A 15,211-nucleotide genomic window follows, 5' to 3' on the forward strand; every position below is an offset into this window, starting at 1 on the left:
AATTAAGTGGGCGATATTGATGTGTTTTATATATAAGGAGGAGTGGCTTTTGGCATAGCTAAACTATGGTAGACCTATCACTGAAAAGGCCAGTCAAGGTCAGACCCATATCTGATATACCTGCAATAAAAAAAAAAAAAACTCTACAAAGAGCATAATCAACTACAAAATATGCTCTGATGATTACTATACTGTTTAGTTGGTGTTGTTTTTTTCAGCGCTCTGAAAATGTTTGCTATTTTCTGAATGATTTAGATTAGTAAATGAAAATGTTATGGGATAAATCTTGAAATTACTAACATATATTAACAATATTAGTACAACTAAAATGTTTAATTTTTTTTCTTGTAAATAAATACCTCAGCATTTTTTGGTATATTTAATTAGACACATTTATTTATTTGTTTATCTACAATTTGTGCTTGGTCATCTGTTATATTTTCAGTCTATTAGTTGTAATCCATTTGTAATTTGTATTGCATCTAACTGAGATTATTATTATTATTATATTTTTAATAAACATTTGCTAAGAGAAACCTATACTGTATATCGTCTAAAACAGGTTGCATGTCTGCTGCACTGCATATAATGTTACAGTTGATGTCCATTGGACCTATCCCAAGCATGTACAGTAGGTTTCTTAATAAACTTTGTCAAGTGAAGTATACAGTACAAATTTATGTAACGACTTGATCAAATAAATTTTATTAATTTGTAATAAAATTCATTTCCCCCCATTAATTTATTTTCTGCTTATATACATTTATACATTTGAAAAAAAAAATTAAACTTTTATTTTTTCACTAATTCTTTTTTAATGTATTTTTATATTATTTACACATTTATTTTTAGATTTATTTATATATTTATGCATATTTTTTTTAGAATGATTTATTCCCACATGTATTTATTTTTAGATTTATTTATTTATTCATTTATTTTTACTTTTCCGTGTGTAACATGGAAATGAGGAAGGTGGTCCTTGTGTAGCTTCAGTGCATCATTGGTTGAGAGCTCACGCGTCGAATCGTCAGGCCAGCTAAGCGATAGAGATGAGTTTTCAAAGAAAATGGCAGCAAGTAGTTGTCCAGTTTGCTACGGGATGTGGCAGATCAGCTGGAGAGTTGTAAGTTATTTTCACCTAACGTTATTCGCATTAGTGCTGAAATATTTAAAATATTTTCCAGAAATAAAAACAAGAAGCTGAAGCTACTTATGTGATCTCCCAAAGCATCGTCGTCATCGAGTCTGCAACCGTCGACGTTAGACCCCAGGGTGATGACACCCAGAGTCAGACACCCAGAGGATGGTTGGTTTCTAGTCTAATAACTATTCTGTAATCACGGAAACAGTCTTGACTCTAAATAACTTAAATGGTTGTTTCTTAACCACCAATGGCTTCCATGAAACAATCCAGGGTCGCATTTCCCTACCCTAGAGTAGGGTGAAGCTGCAGGCCCAGAGGCCCAACTGCACACTCAAACCTGCACGCTCAGACCTGCACTCCCAGAACTATCGTTTTTCAGACAGTGCCTCCTGCTGTTTGGATGAACATTTGTTTTGTAGCGGTGTGTACCGTAATAATTTCCAACATTATAAAACTGCTAGCAAGTAGCAACATCGGACACGTGAGTAAGGTTATTAATTTTATTAAAGCGATTCCTGAAAATTACCAGGTTTTATGGCATAAATCAATGTGACATCTTATTACACCAACAAACGAATAGCCTATTTTAGTATTTAATGATAGTTTAGATAGATAGTTCGACAAAATAAGCCGTGAATTTTGTTCTCCCCAGTTATTTTCAAACACATGGTGCGTAACCTGTTATTGCTAGCTTAGTCAGTGTTTGATTTGATCAAAATTTGTGTCGAAAGATAGCATTATTTTATAATATTTACAGCCTGCTCTTATTTTCTGTGTTGTTGTACCATTCTGGGATACTTAATATGTTTTCTAACAAAATAAAAAAACATTAAAATAAAAATGTTAAAATAAAATGTATAATATATAATAAAATTAGCAGCCTTGAGTTTATTTTCATCAAAATATCAAGTAGAATTGACAATATGAGCTCTGTTGGGTTGTCTAAATAATTTGCTTGTGACTTGTGTATTTTTTCCCAGATGGATATTACAATTCAAAAAGGGGTGTCTCTGCCAGAACTAATACAGTGCACCAAATGCTGCAGTCATTTCCACTGTCCATTTTGTGATGTCTCAGTTTTCCAACCAACACGGTTGGCAAAAGTGCAAACGCATCTGCAGGCACATTTCAATAGATCGGTCCAGCATGAAGGTAATATTTGCAAGTGTACATCTTATTATAGTGAAAAATTGTAAGACAAACTTAAAGTGCAATCTTATACTCCTGCTTTTCAGAATTTACAATACACAGATGTGGACGCCTCTGCTGAAGTCACCCACATGATCACTGCCTCTACTGCAAATCAACAATTTTAAGAAAACCTGATTTTATTAAACATTTAGCACTCTGCAAACAAAAACACCAACCCCTCACACTAAAGCCACCACAACTTCTGCCACGACTCTGCCCACCATTCATGCGCCTCCCTCCGCTGCCACGACTCTGCCCACCATTCATGTGTCTCCCTCCTCTGCTACGACTCTGCCCACCATTCATGTGCCTCCCTCCTCTGCCACGACTCTGCCCACCATTCATGTGCCTCTCTCCGCTGCCACGACTCTGCCCACCATTCATGCGCTTCCCTCCGCTGCCACGACTCTGCCCACCATTCAATGACTCTGCCCACCATTCATGCGCTTCCCTCCGCTGCCACGACTCTGCCCACCATTCAATGACTCTGCCCACCATTCATGTGCATCCCTCCGCTGCCACGATTCTGCCAACCACTTCTAGGCCCTTCAACAAAAATGGTTGAAAAAAACCAAAGCAACTAAAGAAATGTCCCAAATGTGATTTGATATGCCACCATAAAAATTTTAAAAGACATAGAACGCAAACACACCCCAAAAATGACGGACATTACTTCCTCATCCCATCTTGACAGTGAGTGCATACACCCCCAGAATGGAGCCTATATGGTCCGCAAAAGTATTCATGGAGCTTCTACTCCACTCCATGTGCAAATTAAAATATGAGGGGAACAACAATGTGTTTCATGTGAATTAAATGAGTGCCAGACTAATATGGAGTTGGCTTGGAGAAGTGGACTGCTGTCATACCAGTGTGTTCACCTCCGGTCAGTTTCATACTGCAAAACCTTTTTAACCTCACCTTCACTCACAGAAGAAAGTGTAAAAGAAATGGTTAAAAGCAAGTGGTTTGGGCAGGACAAAATAAAACAGTGTGTCGATCGTCAAAAACTAGCCCAAGAAGAAAATGCACCACTTTCAGTTGAATCCAAGATTGGAGTCCCACCATCAAAAAGTTTCATATCGGTCTACGAGCCTAATATATCATATTATAGTAGACTGGGCAGAGTCATGGTGTCATATGACACCAAGAAGAATTTATGGCACTGTCCCTGTGCAAAAACCCTGAGGTCATGCACCCATAAATACATTGCGAAATGGCACTTCTTTCAAGTGCACCCTGAACTCTTCCGAAAGGTTCGGAGCAATGAAAGCGCTGAAGAATTTTAGGCAACAGCGATGGAGGAAAGTGATTAAAGTGAGACTTACCCTCCAAAGGATGTTTCTAAAGTAAAGAGCATGGTAGAATATATCCTAATGAATAAAAAGCTACCATCTACTATTCCCAATCATTGAGTCTTTCTTCAGTCTATAAGGAATTTCCACAACACCTAATCCCTGATGAGACAATGCTCAGACCGCACATTGCTCAGTGATCCTGTCTGCATTACACGTAAAGCAAAAATTCTTACAACTACAGGAATTGTCCAAGGTGGATCATTGTTACAGCTTTTATTTGATTTTAATTATGAATAAATACTAAACCATTTTTTGTTTTTATTTTTTTACATTCTGTATCTGCAGATATTTCAATCTACTACAAATTCTGTCCTCTCTGCGGAATGGTGTACCGTTACCAAGAGTGGGGTAACGGTTTACATAATTTCAATGACCATGTCCTCCTTGAACTCTCTCTCTGCCTCACCATAAGAAACCTGTTGCAGGTAATTGTTATACATTTTTTCTAACAAAAGGATTTTTTCATAGTATTGATTTAAATAAGATATACTGATTAAGTGTGGTTTCTTTATCATAGGTGCATACAGCAGTCAGCAGAGTAGTGGAGCACTTGGAGGTGACTACAGGTGTACAGTTCCCCTCAGCAGATACTGTTCTCCATGGCTATCTCCACTTTGAGGCCCTTACTGGCCATGAATATCAGTATTCATGTGTGTCTTGTGGTGACTATCCGCCTGTGGTCATAATGGACCTCCACAAGAAGGCATCCTTTCATCTCTCCGGTAAATTAATTTTATGGGTATAAGTTGCAGAGTGGTAAGTCTTTGGTTTATAGAATGTATTTATTTTCTTTAGTGAGTGACCTTTCACAACCTCCACAAGATTTCAATGGAGAGGTGGATTTAGATCTGTTTTGGAAGCCACTGACAGAAGAACGGATTGCTCGATGATTTCTTTCAAGTAAGGAAAGTGAATATACCAGAAATAGCATGTCACCATTATTTCATTTCATAAGTGTTTTCAGGGGTACAATCTAAATTATTTGATGTACTAACATGTTTGTTTGTCCCAAAGGCCAAAAAAACAACCCATTTTGTGTTCTACCTAGTTACAACTTTTGGGCACCCTGGATTGGGAGTAAGACGCGCAGAGCGAATGATGTTCTCAACACTGAATTTGAGAAAGTGCACAAAGCTAAAACTGCAGACTGGACAGAAATAACTGTCTCTGAAGACAAAAAGACAAAAAGACAAAAGTTTGCCTTAAAAGACAAACTTTTGAAACAGAAAGTAAATTATTTCTTGCTAATTTTGTATTATTTGTCAGTGTTGGCATTTTATTTCACACATGTACTTTATGTGATAGGTGGAAGTGATAAGAAGACTGTGTCAAGAGTGTGGTTTAGATGCCAAAGGCTCTCGCACAGATCTACTCCTGCGACTTTCGGAGGAGATGAGGTCAAGGGAGGCCTATGACAAGGTTTTTGAAAAGATTCGGGCTGCTTCAGGTAAGCCTCAGTGTTGCACATTGAAATATTACGAATAATTCAGAAATGTGCAAAGTCACATAGCCATAATGGGCCCTATTTTCCACTTGGCACTGGTTGGGGAGTGACTGGTGGCGTACAGCTCTGGGGGGTGTTGGAGGCGGCCTGGTCTGACACTGGGGTGTGTAGTGGCCTCCGTGTGGGGGAGGTGCATTGGATGTGATGCAAGTGCAAGCCTAATCAACGTATGCACATCTGCTAATGAATCAGTCCATGCATTAATATTATAACGTTCGTTAAATAATAGGCTGCTATAAAGACATTATCACGGCACATGTCAGTGTGTATACAATATGAAACTCATTGAGTAGAGGCAGCTGCTGATCTTTTGAAAGCCATTCCAGTATGCAACCTCTTTTAGCAGCAGAAGTGAAGACCTGTCCTCTCCTTTTTACGCAATTACGTGGAAAAGGTCACGGTTGAGGTAAGCGGAAGTACCGAGTCAGTAGGCTTTTTAATATTAAAACACCCAGGATACGCACACGAAATGGGTATTTTAAACGATAAACTGACACAAAGACATTTGAATGTGTGTATATGGTCCTCCTTTCGCACATTTGTAAACACTGACTCGGTACTTCCGCCTAAGTCAACCGTGACCTTTTCCACGTAATTGCGTATTACGTGACGTCATGAACGCGCATCACAGAACAGAGCAAGGCGAGCATTTGTGCTTATAAAACTTCAACTTTTTTGTTTATTTTGAAATGACCGATCGTTTCGCTAGATAAGACCCTTATTCATCGTCTGGTATCGTTTAAAGCCCTTTGAAGCTGCACTGAAACTGTCATTTGGACCTTGAACCGTTTGGGTCCCATTGAAGTCCATTATATGGAGAAATGTTTTCATCAAAAACCTTAATTTCTTTTCGACTGAAGAAAGAAAGACATGGACATCTTAGATGACATGGGGGTGAGTAAATTATCAGCAAAAGTTTTTTTAAAAGTGAACTAATCCTTTAATATCTCTCTTACCTGTGACCAATTATTATGGATTTTGTCTTGCTTGAAAGCTATGGGCGCAGATTTGCTTTCTGGACTGAGGAGGCAAGAAGTGTATTGGAGGGAAAGACTCTGCCCCTTTTTAGGGTGGAAAGAAGAACCACATCCAATCTTCCGGCACATGTCCTAGCAGTTCAAGATCGGGACCGGAATGAAAAAAGATTAGTGGACTTAATTCTCACATCAAAATCAGCAGAGCAGCATTTGGTGATAATGATGGTTCCACTTTAAATTACTCCTCCAGACTCTGATTATGGTCAACTTAAATATAGTCAAGTAACAATTTAACTATTATTTGCCAAATGTAATTAATGACTTGTGCATTTACATATTAAATATAATTCCCTTCTATGGCCCAAAGGATATACTCAGTGGCAAAAGGTCAAAATGGTTTCCACTAAAACCCCGTTTTCAAGTGCCTGTCTACATTGACAATGAGCAGTCCCTGACAATCCTTTATAACTACATGAAAGGAGTTCTTAATAAAACCCAACGGAGCTGACCTACAATGATGAGGTGGAGTTCATTTGTGGATGTCTCCTCCCAGAGGTAAGCCCAAAACATGTTTGAATATGAGCATGTTTATGTTCTGCAGTGTGTGCATGTTTTATTTTATTAATTGGTTTAATTGTACAGGCCATCATTCATGGCCTTTGCGAGCTGCAGGGCTTCTCTTGGCAGGAGGCTGAAGAGATGTTCCTCCAGGGCCCCATTTATTACTCAAGGTATGTTTTCAATTTTTGTTTGTATAAAAACTGTTGGATTTTTGTGTTACAACAGCATTTATCTTTTCTGTTGAGGAATTTGACTGAAGAATTGCTCGAGAAATTAAAAATCTCCCTAACAAGAATGTAAAGCATTTATTTTATTTGATGTTATTTAATATGTAATATATACATTATTAACCCAATTATTTTTTTCACCATTTTTCTCTGTATTGTTTACAGCTCGATGACTTGTAGGACCTCATGAAAAAGAATACAAAAATAAAGTTTGGTGTGAGAAAATGACTCCGAGCACTATAATTTATTGTATGTAAATATAGAGTTAATGTTCATCCCCTAACTCAATACTAAAGAATGTGATAAATCCTTAATAATTAGGAAAACAATAAATGACTATGAAAATATTTAAAGTAACTGAACAATTTCTATTTACAAATACAGTTTATAAAAATAAACCAGACTTGATGCATTAATTCTATGTGTAATATTTTATATAATAATGCATTCAGTCATAGCGTAATATTTTATAGTAGAAAAATAGTGTAAGTTGCAATCTATCAGCAATTGAATTCAGGTTAGGTAATCTTACAAACAGCAGGAGGCACTGTCTGAAAAAACGATAGTTCTGAGTGTGCAGTTGGGCCTCCGGGCCTGCAGCTTCATAATGTTGCTACCCTAAGCCCATGGCGCTTTTGGGAAACGCGACCTTTTATTTTTGGTTCTTCTTCCCATGATTGTCAATTGGGTAAAAAAAAAAAAAAAAAGGTAACTGATTGATTTTTTTCTTATTGAATGCATGAAAAAAAAAAACAATAAGTCAAGTCAAGTCAAGTCAAGTTGAGCTTTATTGTCATTCTGCTACATGTGGGGACATATAGTGGAACGAAATGTCGTGTCTCTCAGGACCACGGTGCTACATAAATACAGACATACAACAATGAAGTAAAAAAACACTATAAACCTATACACAACTAACCTACTGACAGATTTAACTATAAGTATACTATATATGAGTATTTACCCTATACAAACTAAAAAATAGAAGATAAAAAAATACAAACTATACGAATGCTTCACATAAATATTTACCCTATACAAACTAAAAAATAAAAGATAAAAAATACAAACTATACGAATGCTTCACAAATACTGTTCATGCGCAAAGAGAGACATTTTGAGTCAAGCAGCTGGTTGGGGAACAGAGCAGGATGATTTGAGTCAATAACAATAGTCACCGTCAAATCACAACAACAATCCAGAGTAAATCAGTCCTTCAGTCTCTAGAGGAAGTGCCAAGGCCTTCAACAAAGCCACAGCTCTTATCGCTTTTGAGTTCGTGGAGAACTCAATAGATTTAAAATAAATTCTCATTTCAACTTTGAATTTTACAAAAAGAGGTTTGCATTTAGAAAATTTACATTTGTTTCCGTGATTACAGAATAGTTATTAGACTAGAAACCAACCATCCTCTGGGTGTCTGACTCTGGGTGTCATCACCCTGGGGTCTAACGTCGACGGTTCCAGACTCGATGACGACGATGCTTTGGGAGATCACATAAGTAGCTTCAGCTTCCTGTTTTTATTTCTGGAAAATATTTTAAATATTTCAGCACTAATGCAAATAAATTTAAGTGAAAATAACTTACAACTCTCCAGCTGATCTGCCACATCCCAAGGCAAACTGGACAACTACTTGCCGCCATTTTCTTTGAAAACTCTCATCTCTATCGCTTAGCTGGCCTGACGATTCGACGCGTGAGCTCTCAACCAATGATGCACTGAAGCTACACAAGGACCACCTTCCTCATTTCCATGTTACACACGGAAAAGTAAAAATAAATGAATAAATAAATCTAAAAATAAATACATGTGGGAATAAATCATTCAAAAAAAATGAATGCATAAATATATAAATAAATCTAAAAATAAATGTATAAATAATGTAAAAATACATTAAAAAAGAATTAGTGAAAAAATAAGTAAATTTTTCTTTTTTAAATGTATAAAAGCAGAAAATAAATTAACGGGGGGAAATTAATTTTATTACAAATGAATCATATTTATTTTATCAAGTCGTTTATTCATTTATTTATTTTCCTATTATCACATTTATTTATCTATTTATTCATTAATATATTTATTTATTCATTCATTCATTTACTCATATTTAATTTATGCAGGTGTGGTCCTCCATAGATGACATGATGTCTTGACATCACAAATGTTTGTTATGATTGTAAGTGTATATCCTTAATGGGTTTCTTAATTTTATTCTTAATTTTTACTTTTCTTAAAGAGTTTTGTGCAACTGGGCCCTAGTGATGTGTGTTCATTAAAAAAAAAAATCATTTGTTTTTCATCATTTGGATTCAATTTTAATACGTTTGTTTACAATCATTTAAAAAAGTAACAGAAAAAATCCTCAATTTAGGAATATGTTGGCATCAGAACAGACAAAACAAGAAATTGGAGTTTAAACTTTTTAGGACCTACAGACCTTCCACATGATCATAGCCTTTCACAGTTTAAGAAGCTAATGTGATGTGTACCTGTGAAGCCACAAGGCTACAGGTCTTGCATGTCGTTGTGATTTTATTGTGGTCGTCACAGATTTGAGTTTAGTCCATCCTTCATTGTTGTTTTTAGTGTAGCCTATTAAAAAAGCTTCTTGATTGATATCAGGCTAGTTTGATGAGAGAGTTATTAGACACATTTACGCTGTCTGCTGTGTTCAGTAAAAACATAAGACTGCAATTTTGATGACTGCACAGTTTTGTGATCACATTTGATTTCCCTTCATCTGCTACGCAGTCAAGAAACACTTACTTAGAACTTAAGGAGGTCAAGTTACCACATGGCCAGCTGAAAACCACAACTAGCACACTGCCTTTATGTCTTTATGTTTTTATAAATAATTTTCCCAAAACATACTTCTTTTAAAAATGCCATATATAAAAGTATTTACTGATGGTGGCTGCTGGTGTTACTCGTGCAATTATTTGTCTGAGAAATTAAAAGTAGATTATGAAATCATCTCTGAAAGAAAAGATCAGTGGAAAAAAAAATCTGACACAGCACTCTTTGACATAAACTCATCCTACTGCTCACATCATTCACTGCATCTCTGGTGATGTTCGTTTTGTCATTGCTTACCTACTTCTTACTAGTTTAGGATAAATCTGTCCAAATATGATAAACTTTGGATATTTGCTTCTCTTTCTCATCGGTGAGTTGAACTGTCTTTATCAGAACTAAACTGCATTTACATTAATTTAAGCTAAACATTTGTTTGCTTGTTACTTTTAATGTTTTTGTTTAGGCCTTACTGCATCACACCTGAATAATCCACCTGTGTTTGCCAAGCTGGAAGAAACCATTAATATGTCTTGCCTTTACCAGAGCCAAATGTCTATGCACTTCTCATGGTACAAGCATGAACTTGGAAAGACTCCCAGGCTCATCTCCACCATATACAAGTATGACAACAAAGCCCGGTTTTACCATAATTTCGAGAATAGCTCACGCTTCTTTGTGCAGAATGACAAGGGTGTGCATCGTTTGCTGATAAGAAACATACAGTTCTCAGACTCTGCAACATACTACTGTGGAAGCGCTTATTCCAATGTAATGGAATTTGTCGAAGGGACAGAGTTGATCATTGAAGGTAATTATAATGTATTTTTGTTTTAAATAATTTTGAGTTATTTATAATTATTTTGAGTTACTTCAAAGTTTCAAAAGGGAGTTTTGGCAGCAATGCAGTAGAAAACCATGTTTGGTTCCCACCAGAAGCTTTCAGTGAACACTTCTTAAACATTTACATTTAGTCATTTAGCAGACAGTTTTATCCAAAGGGGACCAATGGAAGCAATCAAAATCAACAAAAGAGCAATGACATGCAAGTGCTATGACAAGTCACAGTTGGCCTAACGCAGTACACAGCATGCTTTTGTTGTTGTTGTTGTTGTTTTTTAAATTATGTATTAAAAAAAAAAGAAAACAGATAGAATAGAAAAAGAATAGAGCAAGCTAGTGTTAGAGGACTTTTTTTTTTGCTTTTTGTTAATTTTATAATAAATAAAAATAAAACAAATAGATAGAATACAAAAAGAATAGAGAAGCTAGTTTAATTTTTTTTTTTTCAAAGAAAATAGAATAGAGAGTGATAGATAAAAAACGATTATATATATAAAAAACTTTTTGTGGAATGAAAAGGTCCCTTGGATATTAAAGGTTCTTCATTGAACCATCTATGTCAATAAATAACCTTATTTAAAAAGTGTTTATAGAGTGAACCTATATTTATAGTGGTAGTAAAACTATTACCTAAATGCTAACTTTTAAAAATAAAGTGCAATATTTGAATGCCGTGTCCATAACTTCTTTCACAAAAGTCACTCAATAATTACATTTCCATACAGGGGTGAAAAGCTACACTGTTGTAAAACAACCTGCTTTAATTCCATCACATCATGGAGATTCAGTGAGTCTTACCTGCACAGTTTTAAATCAGAAGTGTGTGGGAAACAACAGTGTGTACTGGATCATACAGGAATCAGAAGAATCTCGCCCAAGATTCATTGGCGCACATGGGACAAGTATTGGTCGGTGTGAGTGGAGCTCTGAAGCTGGTTTTAAAACACGTCGATGTGTCTACAGCTTCTCTAAGAAAGACCTCAACATTTCTGATTCTGAGACTTACAACTGCACTGTTGCTGCATGTGGGGAGATACTATTTTGGAATGGCAACAAACTGGACATTATAGGTATGTTCTTCAATAAATAACTGGTAAAAAAGTATCACTTTTATGGTGTGTTAACATTATATCCACCATTTTGTCTTTTCAGGCGCTGATTCAGCAGAACAGTTGATGACTTTTGTAATTCTTTCCATTGTTAGAACATTTCTTCTTTTAATTACCATTTCCACAATTACTTTTTGGTACTGCATGAATTCAAAAAGAATTTCAAAAGATGGCTGTTCTCCATCTGCCATTGCTCTCCGAGATAGACGATCACGACCAGAAGGAAGACCAGGTCTGTTGATGAAATCAGCTTCTGATCATCTGTAATATGTAACATATCAGTCCAAAGTCATGTATGATGGATTAAGCAAAGACATAATCTCAACCTTTTAGCGTAATTTTCTTTCATGCCTGTCTCCTTATTAGAAATAATAATAATTAACGATTTTAAGTTACACTGAGGTTTTAAACGGGAGTTTTGGCAGCAATGCACTAGAAAACCATTTTGGGTTCTCAGCTAAACCTTTAAGTGAACAGTTCTTAAAAGACCATTTTTTGTCTTGTGGTGATTAATCTGAAGAACGTTTTTATTATAAAGAAGCTTTTGTGGGATTAGAAGGTCCCTTTTTTAAAAAAAAATGCATGGGTTATGTTATAGACCTACTTGTTTTTAATGTTTTTATGAAATATCTGTATTGACTGCATGATCATATCATCGTATTAGCTATTTACTGCCATGCGAGCCACAGATTAAAGTTTGCGAGCCGCGCAATGAATAGCACTGCTCTAACTCTAGCACTCTCCATTCTAATTCTATTTTATCTATTTGTTAGATAAATTGGTCTATTTTATCTATTTGTTTTCTTTTTTATTATTTAAAGAAAAACACTTGACCCTCTAACACTTGCACTGTCTATTAGTTTTCTAACTACTTGTTTTCTTTTAAAAAAGGCCTCTAACACTAGCTTTCTCTATTCTTTTTATATTTTATCTACTTGTTTTCTTTATATATTTTCTTTATATGTTTTGTTTATATATCCTGGTGGGAACTTAAACCTGAATACACATGGGGACTCGTGTCACGGTGGGGACCTAAATTGAGGTCCCCATGGGTACAAAAGCTTATAAATCATACAGAATGATTTTTTTTTTTTTGAGAAAGTATCAAAGTTTCCTGTAAGGGGTAGAGTTGGTGTAGGGCGATAGAAAATACAGTTTGTACAGTATAAAAACCATTAAGCCTATGGAGAGTCCCTACAAGGATAGCTGACCAGACTGTGTGCGTAGGGAAGAAAAAAAAAAAAAAAAAAAAACTTTCTACGTGTACTGCGTTAGGCTAACCGAGACTTTTCATAGCACTTGCATACTATTGCTCTTTTGTTGGTTTTGATTGCTTCTATTGTCCTCATTTGCAAGTTGCTTTGGATAAAAGTGTCTGCTAAATGTAAATGTAAACTCTCCAGTGTCAAACCACAGCCTATTTGTTTCTTGTTCATTGGACAAGTACATGACTGGTGACCATACGTCCACTTTTCCCCGGACATGTCCTCTTTTTGGACCTAAACAAATGCGCCTGCGCGGGTGTTACGGTGCACACATGAGGGAGGAACATGCAGACGAGGACGTAACTTCAAAATAACAGTCTTCACTTCAAATAAGGCAGGTCAAAACAAAGCAAGGCTGATACAGACAGGAACACCGGGGAGTAACGGGTAGACCAGACAAAATCAAACTAAACAGATAGGACTATAAATACACAGGTAAATCATAGATAACGAGACAAACACAGCTGGACAAGAATTAACTAATGATTACATTTAACAAGGACAGGAAACAAACCAAATATGGTCACAAGAGGCGGGAACACATGACACACACCACAGAGGACTGACAGTGGGACTGTTTTTTTCTCTTAATCCCACTCCTGCTGAATTTTTGACCGTTACTGCCCGCTCCCGCAAACATTCTAATATTGAATATCATTTTAAAATGATAAGATTATAATTTTAACACTGAATATAATTTAAATCACTTTGGATGCAGTTCGTGTTGAATGCAGGGTTGCCAAATTCGCATTTTTTTGCACGGAATTGTGCTGATTTTAAACTGTTGCGAAGGGTTGATTTTCTTCCCTGGGTTAAAGGTTTGAAATATTGCATAAATAACATTTGACTGAAATGCTTGTATTGAAACATTTTGTATTCTACCTATGATAAAACTGTGGTAGATGTTAAGTTTTGTGAAGGACGGCCACTGGCCACTAGCTGTGTTTATGATCAATCTGCATAACAGTGACTGTAAAATATGTATTTTAGGTATGGAAATGACATTTTCTGGAGTTTTGATATTTGGGGTGGATAGGGTCATTGTGCTACTTTGGGGGCTACTTTAACCCCCTAAAACCCAACAAGCCATCCTGCCCCCGCTGTCCTCTTTTTTGAAAACTAGTCTGTTCTCATGTTTTGCATTTAGTGAAATATCTGAATAATGCAGAAATTAGAAATGCATATACATTCAACAGAGATTTAAAATGTTCCTAATTCATACATTTATTCAATAACAGATAGTAGATGTTCTTCAGGACACACAAACAAAACATTTGATAAATGCATTAAACCAATGATTAAACAGATGTTTGACAATAAAAGAAAAACACAATAATAACACAAATGATAAGGGTGTTTACAGGCCCAGAAAAGGCTGAAACTTTAGCATGTATTGTACAGGAAACATTCTGGTTAGCATCAATTTTGGTGATTTTTTCTGGAATGTGGGCATTTGATTTAGTGAATTTCCTAGCAAAACCTATTAGAGGAAGTAGAAATAAGGATATATGCATTACCTTTACTTGCAAATAATGCAACAGTGTTTAGAAGATGCAAAAGGCTTATATTTTACCAGTAAATAATTCATTAGTTTATTATTGTATAAACAAAAAAATACTGTAAAATGAAAAAGATAAAAATGGAATAGAATGTACAGTACTTAACCCATAACAGCTATTTAGGGTAATTGTGATTTGTCTGTTTTGAACATTCAATTTCTCATTAACGAGTGTCGATATAGTACAGCAGCAAAGTAGCCAATAGATGATCTGGGAAAGTATTTCACATTATAGACAATTAGACAGAATAGACTTAGACAGAGGAGGATGTCTCAATTCAGTGAGATTTCAGAAGTAAAAGAGATTAGCAGCTGTTAATGTTAAACAAATATTAGACAACTATTCATAAAACTTAGCAAATACAGATAAGAATGCACTTACCTACAGAGTGTCTTTATTTTTATATTGTTTGACTATGATTATAATAATTATTACTGCTGAAATTATGTTTGAAGACACCAAAATGAGAGTCACTGGATTCATAATGTTCTGATCTGCAAAGTACATTTTGCACATGTTTGTACCAGCATAACATTCATGAACATTAAATAAAAACAATGCTTTGAATATTACCTGTGTCAGCAATAGTCAGTTTAGTTCCATGACCAATGATTGTTTCTCCATCTACATCCATGGCACAGTAGTAGGTACCAGTATCAGAGAGTGTGAGAATC

The 15,211-nt window shown here is 35.7% G+C and overlaps 1 protein-coding gene across 1 annotated transcript; it reads left to right on the forward strand.

The window, feature by feature from the left end:
• The first annotated feature begins 9,979 nt into the window (after positions 1 to 9,979).
• LOC306847477 (uncharacterized protein) lies at positions 9,980 to 12,446 on the forward strand. The gene is made up of 4 exons (XM_079381421.1): positions 9,980 to 10,134; positions 10,228 to 10,572; positions 11,330 to 11,674; positions 11,757 to 12,446. The coding sequence occupies exons 1-4, from the start codon at positions 10,098 to 10,100 to the stop codon at positions 11,978 to 11,980; spliced, it is 951 nt and encodes a 316-aa protein (XP_079237547.1). The 5' UTR covers positions 9,980 to 10,097; the 3' UTR covers positions 11,981 to 12,446.
• Positions 12,447 to 15,211: the final 2,765 nt, after the last annotated feature.

The sequence above is a fragment of the Barbus barbus genome, assembly GCF_936440315.1.
Source record: "Barbus barbus genome assembly, chromosome: 1".
Lineage (NCBI taxonomy): Eukaryota > Metazoa > Chordata > Actinopteri > Cypriniformes > Cyprinidae > Barbus > Barbus barbus.

Excerpts from the sequence above, each read along its gene's own strand:
- LOC306847477 (XM_079381421.1), top strand. The coding sequence starts at position 10,098 with ATGATAAACTTTGGATATTTGCTTCTCTTTCTCATCG. Across the intron at positions 10,135-10,227 it reads TTTGCTTCTCTTTCTCATCG|GCCTTACTGCATCACACCTG; the intron begins GTGAGTTGAACT and ends GTTTTTGTTTAG. Across the intron at positions 11,675-11,756 it reads CAACAAACTGGACATTATAG|GCGCTGATTCAGCAGAACAG; the intron begins GTATGTTCTTCA and ends TTGTCTTTTCAG.